Source organism: Podarcis muralis, chromosome 5 (genome assembly GCF_964188315.1).
Source record: "Podarcis muralis chromosome 5, rPodMur119.hap1.1, whole genome shotgun sequence".
NCBI lineage: Eukaryota > Metazoa > Chordata > Lepidosauria > Squamata > Lacertidae > Podarcis > Podarcis muralis.
The window spans coordinates 14,143,803-14,155,931 of record NC_135659.1 but is presented as its reverse complement, the minus strand read 5'-3'; the positions used below and the strand labels follow the sequence as shown (position 1 = coordinate 14,155,931).

Here is a 12,129-nt window from a genome sequence, read left to right as displayed (position 1 = left end):
CACTGGCTGAAGATGTCTAGAGACAGATTGTGAACCATAAAGCACCAGAATGCCTATATTACGCAAATCCAATTGAAAACACACGTAAACATAACAGGCCGTATAGTAACAATCGCAAAGTTATTTACTTGAACTACTCAAAAATTAGATACCACTTTTCATAATGTCAAAATCAACATCAGGACAGAATATAATAAAAATGTAACTTTCCGGTTGACCACCAAGTCCAGTATGTACAAAAAACTCGGCTGAGTCTACAACGGAGGTACAGTGGTACCTCCGGTTGCAGACAGGATCCTTCCAGAGGTCCAGCCGGATCCCAAGATTTCTGCAACCGGAGAGACCGCTTCTGTGCACACAGCAGTAGAGCGTTTCTGCGCATGCGCGCATGGCAAAAACCCAGAAAAATACTTCTCCGTTTGCCGCTTACGCATCCCAAAGTTTTCATAACCGGAGATACCACTGTATTCAGAAGAGCTGGAAAGTGTTGAAGTAGAATTTTATTGCCATCGTAATTCATTAATTTTTTGAAAGCTCAAGCAGTATGTTTAACCTTGCTCGGTATGCAGTTAACATTTCAGTTGCGGCATAGCTTTTGTGCCCGTAACGTGGTTTTTTCCTCTACACTTTACTGAAGACTGACTGCTATCCACTCCACAGGAAAACTCTTTGTTGGCGGCGGCTTCGATGGTTCGCGTGCTGTCAGCTGCGTGGAGATGTATGACCCTGCTAAGAACGAGTGGAAGATGATGGGCAGCATGACCATCGCAAGAAGCAATGCCGGTTTTGCAACCGTGGCCAACACCATCTATGCAGTGGGCGGCTTTGATGGCAATGAGTTTCTGAACACAGTCGAAGTCTACAACCCAGAGTCCAATGAGTGGAGCCCATACACAAAGATCTACAAATTCTGACGGACAGGAGGAGTGTCTTTAAAACTAACAGGCTTAGTGATGTAATTGTCAGTAGAGGTACACATGTGAATAGGGGGCGGGGGGTGTTAAGTTGCCACCAGCAACACAAAAGCTTTTTGCATATTGCATACTATTAATATGCTGTACATATTTTTATTTTAGAAGACGTGCAGGGTGTTTTTTGTTTTAGGATTTGTTACTTTAGGCTGGAAGTTGATAATTCTGAGAGAATTAGAACGAAAGCTGATGGCATATCATTTCAGGAGCTTCCCCCAATGTTTGTTTTGCCAATTTGCACACACAAATACTTTAACCTTAGAATTTGTTTCTGGTACCGGCAGGAAATATAGTGAGTCTTCAATGTGAGCAATGCTTTTTAGGCCTTGTTCGAGTTTTTTTTGTTTAATCGTAACTGGGGAAATCTAATAAGCCTTATTTAAATAGATTTTGGCTTTATATAAAAGAAAGCTGACACACCTGCCAATTTGACTGCCTTTTATAACTTTTTATATATAAATATAGTCATAGCCAGTTGTTATATTCTGAAGTGACATGAAATAATAATGTTGAAACAAAAAAGTGAGTAAAATCTCAAAAGTTCATAAACTGAAGTGAAACATGCTGTTTCTTCATGTGTGAGAGCCTTTCATTTTTGTTTTCCTGCTACATTGTATGAAATCCAAGTATGCAATATTGATTTTCATTGCCTTCGAGTGGAGTTTCTGAACGTGGCCATAGTGTAAGGAAGGGGGGGGCGGGGAATCTGGTTCTGAAATTCAACTGATTTAGAGAGGGTGCTTTTTCTGTATGGTTGTTAGGTTAAGCAGTTGTAATAAACATGCAGAGCTGCAAAATGCTAAAATTGTGTGGTGTGTTAGCAAAGTTACCTATCTGAAAATTATTGTATAAGTTTGTATCTTTCTACCGCAACCTAAAAAACATGCTATAATTAAAAACTGTGCTTCATTTGTTTAACAATGGCTGTTTAGTATCCTTGCATTGTGTTTTCTCCTAATGGTCTAGATTGCCCAGTGCTCTTTACTCCATGAAGCAGTTGCCCATGTATCCCTAGCATCATTTTTCAGCTTAACAAATATATGCATGTAGCTTCTCCCTAGTTGGGACAAGAATCAAACCAGGACGTATCTAACCTTAGTTCATTTTGCAGGAGAAAACTGGTTGTCAACTTCACCAGGAAAAGAAAAATGAGATTCTTGCTGTTCAGTGTCTGTACATATTTAAATCTTGCAGGATAATATATTTATGTTGTTCCTAGATTATTACACTTCTCTAGTGATAGCAGTGCCAAAAATTAAGCTCCTACTGGCTAAATATAAAAAATAAACATCTAAGAATACATAAGCCACTCAAGTTACAGATAGGTAGCCGTGTTGGTCTGCCATAGTCAAAACAAAAAAAAATTCCTTCCAGTAGCACCTTAAAGACCAACTAAGTTAGTTCTTGGTATGAGCTTTCGTGTGCATGCACACTTCTTCAGATACACAGATACACATGTGTATCTGAAGAAGTGTGCATGCACACGAAAGCTCATACCAAGAACTAACTTAATAAGCCACTCAAGATTATTTTATGGATTTATACTCCCATCTTTTAGAAAATTAACACAATTAGGAAAGTAGACTAAAAAGCAAGGTGGGCTTTCCCTGGACTTTATGAAGGAAGCAGAACACTTTTTAGGGTGTAGAAACCAAAGGCTGAGTTGGGTTTTTTTGTTTTTAAAAAGGATTTAATTTATACACATATTAAAAGGAATTTGTGCAACTTTTTTATAGTCAATTTTATAGTCAATCATAATTTTATAGTCAACTAAAGATTGAAGGGACGCGGGTGGTGCTGTGTGTTAAACCTCAGCGCCTAGGACTTGCCGATCGCATGGTCGGCGGTTTGAATCCCCGCGGCGGGGTGCGCTCCCGTTGATCGGTCCCAGCGCCTGCCAACCTAGCAGTTCGAAAGCACCCCCAGGTGCAAGTAGATAAATAGGGACCGCTTACTGGCGGGAAGGTAAACGGCGTTTCCATGTGCTGTGCTGGCTCGCCAGATGCAGCTTTGTCACGCTGGCCACGTGACCCGGAAGTGTCTGCGGACAGCGCTGGCTTCCGGCCTATAGAGTGAGATGAGCGCACAACCCTAGAGTCTGGCAAGACTGGCCCGTACGGGCAGGGGTACCTTTACCTTTACCTTTAGTGATAGCAGTGCCAAAAATTAAGCTCCTACTGGCTAAATATAAAAAATAAACATCTAAGAATACATAAACCACTCAAGATTATTTTATGGATTTATACTCCCATCTTTTAGAAAATTAACACAATTAGGAAATTACACTAAAAAGGAAGGTGGGCTTTCCCTGGACTTTATGAAGGAAGCAGAACACTTTTCAGGTTGTAGAAAGCAAAAACTGGGTTTTTTTTGTTTTGTTTTTAAAAAGGATTTCGTTTATACACATATTAAAAGGAATTTGAGCAATCAAAGATTGAAACAAGTTGTAAACAGAGTCTCACTTCCTAAACTTAACATGTTTCCTACTTACTTTAAGCAGAACAGATCACTTTACATTTAAGTGACAAAGCCATTTCCTTATTTCTGTAACATTCATGTATTATGGTTTGAGGCAGGGTGTTTACATTTTGTGAAAACAATTATGAAAAACAAAATTACTAGCCATAGGGTCAAGTATGTTTTACTTCAGTGTTTTTAGCCAATGAGTGAAGTCAGACCTGTGAGTGAAAAGGGGGTTGTTTGAATACCAAGCAATCGAAAGCCTTGGGGTTTTAAAGAGCTGTTTTCCCCCTAATTCCATTATAGTGTACTCTCGCCCCTGTCCTTATTTCCTAGTCCATGGAAGTTCTAGCTTGTCCTTCCTTTCTCCCTTGCAACCAGAATGCATCTTTCTTCCAGTATACGTGTCTGAGATCTGGTAGTTCCTAGTAAGTTGTGTTAAAGAATCCCCTCTTACCCCAAAACATGCAAACCTGAAAACTTCTAAAAGAGGCTTTAGCCATGTTTCCTGCTATGCCACAGCTAAAGACCAGAAACTCATTAAGAATTCACTGCATAGTCGCATCTGAATAGACATGTAGCATGTAAGTTAAGTCTCATTATGTTTAATAGGGCTTACTCCCAGGTAAAAGGGTACAGGATGGCAGCCTTTGAGAGCAGGGTTGATGTGTTATTAACAGCTCTATGGCAGGCAAAAATTCAGGTTCCTAGCTTGGAAATACCAATTATGGGAAACACTTCAGCATGATTGTACTTTCTCTAATTCTGAATTATGCCATGTCCTATGGCAGCCATTTAGTGACTGGTTTCCCCAGTACTCCCTCAAAATTTAAAGTGTCCAAAAAGCTTTGCAACCCCCGGTTTAGTTGACCAACAAATGTACAGGTAACAAAGAGAAGACAATTCAGCAGAGAACTGCTATTTAATAAAAGAATAGCTCAAATTATTAAGATCTTAACAATTTTTAAAAAGAATATCTGAATAAAAATAATATCAAATTTTATTTCAGTACATGTTAATACAATGAAAAGTTGGCTGCTGTTTAGGTAACAGCTATAAACTGGGCTGAAAAAAAATAAGCTTTAGGGAGAATATTGATAATTTATATGAACTTTGGACATATCAATATAAAACAACTAATTTTGGCTTTCACTTCAAGACCTATTCCATTCCCCCCCCCCCAAAGTCCCTGTTTTCATTTGCCAACATTTAGCAGAAACTAACCATGTGACCAGCACAGGTAGATAAGACAAAATACAGTATTTATTGACAATAAATTAAAGAAAACACCCTCCTCTGCTTGCGCACATTGACTGCAGCTGAGACACTGCTTATCTATAATCAATTAGAAGCAAAACAAAAGCAGTGGTTCCATGTGTCATTGAATATAACACTATATTCTTCTGAACCCCAAAATGTGCATAGCCGCAGTCAGTATCTTTATATAATTAGTGAAATCCCTTTCAGTTTAGTGAGACTTCTCTAGGTCTCTGGTCTGCTGCTCCTGGCCCCTCAAAGTCAGAGATATCAGCCCTAAAATTAGCCTTTTACTGTTTGCATCTAGCCATAATTGACTTGTAGAGATGGAAGGGCCCACAAGGGTCATCTAGTCCAACCCCCTGCAATGCAGGAATCTTTTGCCCATCGCTGCACTGGCAAAATTGCATTTGCACACATTTGCACAATCACATTGGGGTTGTGGCCCTGCTCCCTCCTCCATGTGCCACGATGGAGAAAGACTGAACACACCTTGTGCCACCTTTTGTTTATCAAAACAGCCGCTTGCAGAAATTATTTGAGCAAATTCCTCAAGGCAAGCCTTCCGAAACCGGCAGCGACGCAAAAAGGCTTGTGTAGTATCCTTCTAAACAAATGAAGCTGTGCAATGCAATCCTAGGTTCCTTCACTCAAAAGTGGACTTAACTCCCAAACAAATATGCATAGGATTGCAATCGTAGCCTTGAGTTAAATTGACTGGGTGAAAGTCAAGTTTGCCAAGGTAGTTCCATACTGTGCCAGCATAGGGAACTCACAATACACTTTAACAGTTCACAAGTCCTGTGTTGCCATAACTAGGCCAGCGTAAAGCAGAAAAAATGGGAGTATTCATTACTTACTGCAAATGGCGTCTCTCCACTTCTCATCTTCTTTCTTTGAGAGAAGGAAAGACCTCCTATCTGGAACTTTTCTGTAGCAAAGTCCTGGGGGATGGGGAGTCCCCATCATATTCCTCGGAGGAATTAGAAGCACGCCGTGTGTCAAAGGTGCCTGTTTCAGGAGAGGGCTGGGAGGTCCACATTGCTTTCACAAGCTTGCTCAATGGTTTTAGAATGACTAGCCATTTTTTTTGCCCTTGTTTCTAGCTACTTTCGCATAACAGTGGGGTGAATGCTTCCAAAGGCAGAATCTGCTAAGGGCTGGAGGGGGCAGGAGTAAGCTATGGCATAAAGTATTGGGGGGGGGGGGTTAATACAATAAACGAATAAATAATGATGCTCAATTTTGCTTCAAAAGTGCAAGGCAGAGGTGTGGAGCACAGTCTGGTGGCAAGTGGTCAGTAAATCACCAAACCAGTTCAAAATGGTCCCTGCCCCGATGAGCCCCTTCCACCTTGGCAATACGTTTGCCAATCATACTATGTGAGCAAATCCCAAGCTACATTTCTCTTCACCAATTGCCTCTAGGAGCATCCACTCCAAGAGGGTGGGGGCAGGGACGGGTGACTGGATCTCCAAATTTCATTGCGTAGTACTTCTGGGGAAAGCTTTCTTTCGGATCCACTGTAGTCATCAAGGTACGGCAGCTGTGCTCAAGGCACTGATACACACCGCACACAAGACAGTGAGATTTTAGCCTTGCTTCTATTCTGTCTCCCACATAATGGCTTCTCCTGCCATGACCCATGGCCAAGCAGGAAAGGGGGTAGGGAGAAGACAGTGAAGAGGACAAGTAGTAAACAATAGGGAAGAATATAATAAAGTGAAAAAATACTGTTTTAATTAAGAGAAGCTAGAAAGGATGAAATGCCAGAAATTCAATAATGGGATGAAGATACAGAGCATTCTTCACCAAACTGGTGCCCACTAGATGTTTTGGACTACAGTGCCAATCAGCCCCAGCCAAATTTTCCAAAGTTGATCACAGGTCCCTGTTCTAGGGAGTAGCTGGAAACAAACCCTCTCTGATTGTATCCCTCCCATTGGACTGAGAATGGGTCCTTCCTGGAGGTCTTTGGGGGTTTCTTCCAAGCCTTCTCTCCTAGGAGTCTGTGACCAGGGCCTGATCCTGCCTCTGCCACTCCACCGATAAGTTACCTTTGCTTTTGCACTGGCAAAAATGCCGCAGCGCTATTGCTACTGCCCTTGCTCAGGATGCTGGAGGATTTGAAATTCTGCCTGCGGGTCTAGCTGGCTTCTGGTCTAACTACCTATTGTGGTTAGGACCTCTGACCCACCAGTCTGCCTTCCCCAAACCACATCCCCCTACCCTTCACCTGATGTCAGATGCTGCATGGGGGCAGGGGAGGAATGATATGGTTGCAAAGGAACAATTGGGAGCCTTAGTGTGTGCTCCTAATTGCTCCTTGGTAAGCAAGGCTTGTCGGCGCCCAGCAGCTGATCGGTGCTTACAAGTGCACCTCGCTGGCGCAGTCGATCCATGCCCAAAGCGGGGCTTGCTGTGAGCACCAATCAGGTGATTCACAGGCGAGTGATCCCACTCATCTGTCAAAAGTGGTTCGTGGGGTGGGGCTATGCTTTGTGTTTGAGAGGGAGCTCAGAGGGGTTTAAAGTGATTTCTGTAGTTGCTGATTGGTGCCTTACATACCTAAGTGATGCGGGGGCCTCATTGTAAGAGAGGTTGTAACTGATGGGAGACCACTGTGTTGGCAGGATCTTTGCTGAGGTAAGCTACCATCACTGCGATGTGGACTCTTTTTCCCCTGCTACTATTTCTTTAGATAAATTGTGCGTTATCTTAAAAACCATTTGGGCCTTGCAAGTTTGTTTATTTTTTTTAATGTACTGAAAAATCAGGATTGGGGGGAAAGGGGGTTTGCTCTTTACCCCCATACTACAGTCCCGAGTTTAAAAGTCTCGTGCTGAGTTATCCTGCCTACAACTGCCTCCCTCACTCTGCTGGCACCAATGGCAACACATACCTAATACAAATAGGAGCTTTGGGGAGATTTTAAAAATCCACACACACCCCTGCTGTGGGTCCCAATCCTAACCCTCACCCCCCTCCCCTCAGCAGCTGCTATATAGGTAAGGGGTGGGTGAGGAAGAACAGCACCAAACTACACAATTAATGTAATGTATAGTTTGGGACCTTAAGCATAGCTGCAGAGAGCGCAAATAATGCCATTTAGTAACACTGCTCTAAGGTCCATCTTTGGCTGGGCCATCAAACTGACGTGTTCCTTCACTGCAGGGGGTTGGGCTAGATGACCCGCAGGGTCTCTTCCAACTCTACAATTCAAAAGCTGCAGCTCATTGCACAATTAGAGCCAACCCCTGTTCTTTATCTCCAGACAGACAGATTCATAGCACCGTTTAATATTGTTGTCCAGTTGAGCTAGTTGGCAGCATCCAACCGATAAACGGTCCCTGGAGAAGGGAGGGGGGATGGGGGATGAGAGAAGAAAATGCATAGATTTAATTACTAAAACCTGTCCCAATGCGATCACTTATTACCTTTTAACAACTTTTCAACTGCTTTGTTACAATGGCAGTACAGTCATACCTCGGGTTACAGATGCTTCAGGTTGTGTTTTTCGGTTTACGGACCCACCAAAACCCGGAAGTACCGGATTAGGTTAGTTTCGGGTTTCGGCAGTCGCGCATGCACAGAAGCGCCAAATCGCAATCTGCATCCTGCATGGATCACGTTCGCAACCCGAGCGTCTACTGTATTGGCTTCCAGCTCATTTCTGAGTCCAATTCATAAGAGTGCTGGTTATGGCTTTGAAAACCCAAAACTGCTGAAGACCAGACTACTTGAAAGGCTGTCTTCTCCTACCCAAGTCTGCCCCATATATTGAAATCAGGACAGTCTCTACTCTGCATTTTCAATTTCCGTAGAACAGCTGGTGAGGAGGAAGGAGAGTATCTTTTTGGTGGCTGCACCCAGGCTCTGGAATTCCTTACTAAGGGAGATACTTTTACTTATTGGCTTTATTTTAATCAAGCCTTGGTGCTCTCTTTTCAATGTGCAACTCAGTTTATTACACTTCAGTTCCTACTTTTTATCCCTTTGGTTTTGTTTTCTTTTAATTGTAATGTATAAAGTACCAACAACTAATCACACATGCCCACCCCCACAAGGATGAAATTTTATTGTCCTGAATTAGATGAAACAGGACAGTTCTGCCAATCAAGGCCATGTTAATAAGCTGCATGATTTTATTTCTATACAATAATTTAATTGGAGACACACAGAAGCATAAAGGCTTTGGTTTACATAAGCATTCTCCCTAATGTCTATGTTTTGCTCAGGTTACAATTGTATTGTTTTCCCCAGTTTTGCATTTATTAGCATCCAAACATTCTGCTCCACAGCAGCTGTGCTGAAAAGAAAAAAAACTGCTTTTTGTTTGATGCTAATTCAAATTATGATCTTGGAAGCAATCAAGACTGTTTGATAACACAACTTAACAATACTGTCTCTTTGAAAAACCACAGGGAACATAAAGGCAGAATATAAGGGCATGAACATTAATGCCTTAATTATGCCCTCTTTCAAATATCTTAACATTGCTTGATTACAGGATAAAAAGCAAGGTTCAACACAAGGTATGTTTCACTGAAAGATCTTAAAATAAAACATCTGTTTCAGATGATGTTTTCTACATTTACTCTATTAAGTACACAGGTATACTGAAGATAGGATTTATACTGCCGCTGTCAAGAGATCCCAATACAGTATCACTATTTTGCAAACTAAAATTACTCTGTTCTGAAAGGAAGAGGAGATGCTGCCTCATAGAATGTTTTCAACATAATGAAAAAACAAGTGAAAAAGGATTATGGCCAGTAATTAAAGATGTATAAAAAGTAGCTTACCTGTACACCTCTTGGGAAATGCAGTCATAAAGTTCCTCAGCAGTAAATTTTGTATTATTGTGCATCTATGAAGGAGGGGGAAAAACACACTGAAATGTCTAGGAAGACTCGCCAATCGTGAAATGTGGATATTACCTATTGGAAATTATTCATCTCTGTAAAAGAACTAAAGGCTGCTTCAGATTATCTTTTTATTGAAGTCCTTAAAACAAAAGTTGTCACCTAGGCCCTTTGCCAAGTCAAGCCACAGTCCCTGCACTCTGCCAGCCTGGTATGCAAAACAAGTGTGAAAAAAGTGGCATCTTTGGCAAAATAATTTGCTGGCAGTCTACTTTACAGGGTATAAGATGCTGACCCATCACTCCAGGGCACTTATTGAGCAGTATGGTACCAATCAATGCCATTTATGATTGACTAGAGAAAGGGTAACAAGCTCATGGGTGAAAGAAATGGCAGTTGAAAGATATATTTATTGATGCAGACCAGCACAGCCAGCCAGTAGCTCAATACACACAAGCCATCTCTTCCAAAGCAAACTTCTATTGGTCTCTGTAGAGTCTATATTCCCATAATTTAAAGGCTAGCAAAGTCTGTCGGTGATGTTCTTTGCCCAGTTGCGTTATCTGCATTCAATACCACAAAGCTGAAATTTGGTGGCCGACTAATAACTTGGCAGTCTGCATTTGTTTTCTCCTGCAAATGTTTTGGTCACTTTACTCATAAGAAGCTGCCTTGAATTGTATCTCTTTATCCTAGCTCTAACCCAGGGGTAGGCAACCTAAGGCCTGGGGGCCAGATGTGGCCCAATCACCTTCTAAATCCAGCCCGTGGACAGTCTGGGAATCAGCGTGTTTTTACATGAGTAGAATGTGTCCTTTTTTAAAAAAAACGCATCTCTGGGTTATTTGTGGGGCCTGCCTGGTGTTTTTACATGAGTAGAATGTGTGCTTTTATTTAAAATGCACCTCTGGGTTATTTATGGGGCATAGGAATTCGTTCCTTATTTTTTTCAAAATATAGCCCGGCCCCACACAAGGTTTGAGGGACAGTAGACCGGCCCCTGGCTGAAAAAGGTTGCTGACCCCTGCTCTAACCAATCAATCAATATGAAACAAGAAAGAAAATATATGGTATTTTCCTGTGGCTTAATAACTGTGGACTCAGGCAGCAAATGGAGCTGTGTATTCAGTAATGTGGTGATGTCAAATTCTCTCTAGATCAAGCTGTAAAGAAGTTTAGAGAAAAACCAGCCAAGAGGAAAGAAGTGGTGTTCTCACATATTCCTAAGAGGCTCTAAGCCACTTTTCTATGGTTACAGTTTTGGTTCAGTCTCTGGGGAACAGCATGCAATGATGAATCAGGCATTGAAATATCAACCACCTTGGAAATGGAAGACTCCCTTGCTTGTCTCAAATGAAAATGTGCTCCTGTCTTGGATGAACTGAATCACTGAAATCATGGAACTACACTAGTCCTCTAAAAGGAAACAACTTCTAATATAAAGCTAAATTATGGGCAACATAAATGCATCCTGTTGCATTGGTTGTTCATGCTAGTGAGAGAGTCTGCTAAGCAAAACCATGAGTGGCCATGGAGGAACCTTTCCACTCTTATTTCTCTTTACCATAAAAAGAAGGGGTAAGCATAGCATTGGGTGCAAAAGCCCAGCTGCTGAGTGGAGGGTCACCCATGACAACATCAGCAGCCAATACCAATTAATCCTTTATTAGGCATAGCAAACCACACATTTTAAAACAGACACCGTATACAGATTGTGGAAAATACGAATTCAGCATAACAATTTGCATAAATAATACAGTATAATATTACCACATCACCGACCAATCAAGAACCACTAAATCTCTCTATAATGGCCCAGTCTTTCCACATGGACAGCACTCAAAAATTTAGCCACTATTAGAGTAATTTGATCATTCCTGTCCGAGAGCAGGTCCTAAACTGTTGGCGGTTGTAAGGCCTCTAACAATTGTCTTCTGGCATAAATGCCAAAATCCCAAGAAAAGAAAATATGCTCTAACGTATCAGGTTCCTGCCTACCACATTTGCAGAGACGCTCTGCTTCTGGGAGAGCTAAATATTTTCCTCTTACTATCATCGAGGGAAACATATTAAATCTGGCTAGCATAAATAGCCTGCACAGTTCATGATTCTTCAGATTTGTCATGTAACCCTTTTGAAAATCTCTACACAAAGGGAGATTTAAATAGAGAGGAGAGCAAGTGTTGTGCTTTGCAACTTCAAGAGTGGAGAGAACACTTTTTCCTGTAAAATTCTTCCTGATAATTTCCCAAGTATCTCTGGGGTCAGAATTTTCAAAGTCAATTAGATGAAGCCCTATTGAGTTCAATTTTCTCCTACAAATCAATGATAAATTGTAAATTACATTATCACTTAAGAGGTCGTAAAGGAGAGAGTTAGGAGATAGGGCTCTATAATGCAGGAAGATCCAATATTTCAAGGTTCTCAGCCAATACCTTTGCCAGGACAATTGTCCACACTCAGCAACTGTGCATGACGCTGATTGTTGCCACCTCCACCTTCACACAGCAAAAGGTAAGAGGTGGGAAGGGGTCCCCTTCCCCTTCAACACGTCCCCATGGCACTGGCTGGTTCCC

The 12,129-nt window shown here is 41.6% G+C and overlaps 2 protein-coding genes across 10 annotated transcripts in view; one reads left to right on the top strand and one right to left on the bottom strand.

The window, feature by feature from the left end:
• IVNS1ABP (influenza virus NS1A binding protein) overlaps positions 1-1,892 on the top strand; it is a 30,306-nt gene extending 28,414 nt beyond the window's left edge. The window contains exon 15 of the mRNA XM_028732498.2: positions 661-1,892. Coding sequence (XP_028588331.2) covers positions 661-914 — 254 coding nt within the window. The 3' untranslated portion in view covers positions 915-1,892. The remainder of the gene's footprint in view (positions 1-660) is intronic.
• A 2,437-nt stretch (positions 1,893-4,329) lies between these two features.
• The window catches only part of SWT1 (SWT1 RNA endoribonuclease homolog), a 33,521-nt gene continuing 25,721 nt past the window's right edge, over positions 4,330-12,129 (bottom strand). For 8 of the 9 annotated variants that reach the window (XM_077928312.1, XM_077928309.1, XM_077928310.1 and 5 more), the window contains 2 exons: positions 9,494-9,558; positions 4,330-8,038 (listed from right to left, as the gene is read on the bottom strand). In XM_077928312.1, coding sequence (XP_077784438.1) covers positions 7,933-8,038; positions 9,494-9,558 — 171 coding nt within the window. In that variant the 3' untranslated portion in view covers positions 4,330-7,932. The remainder of the gene's footprint in view (positions 8,039-9,493; positions 9,559-12,129) is intronic. The other variant, XR_013392847.1, reaches the window with a different exon arrangement.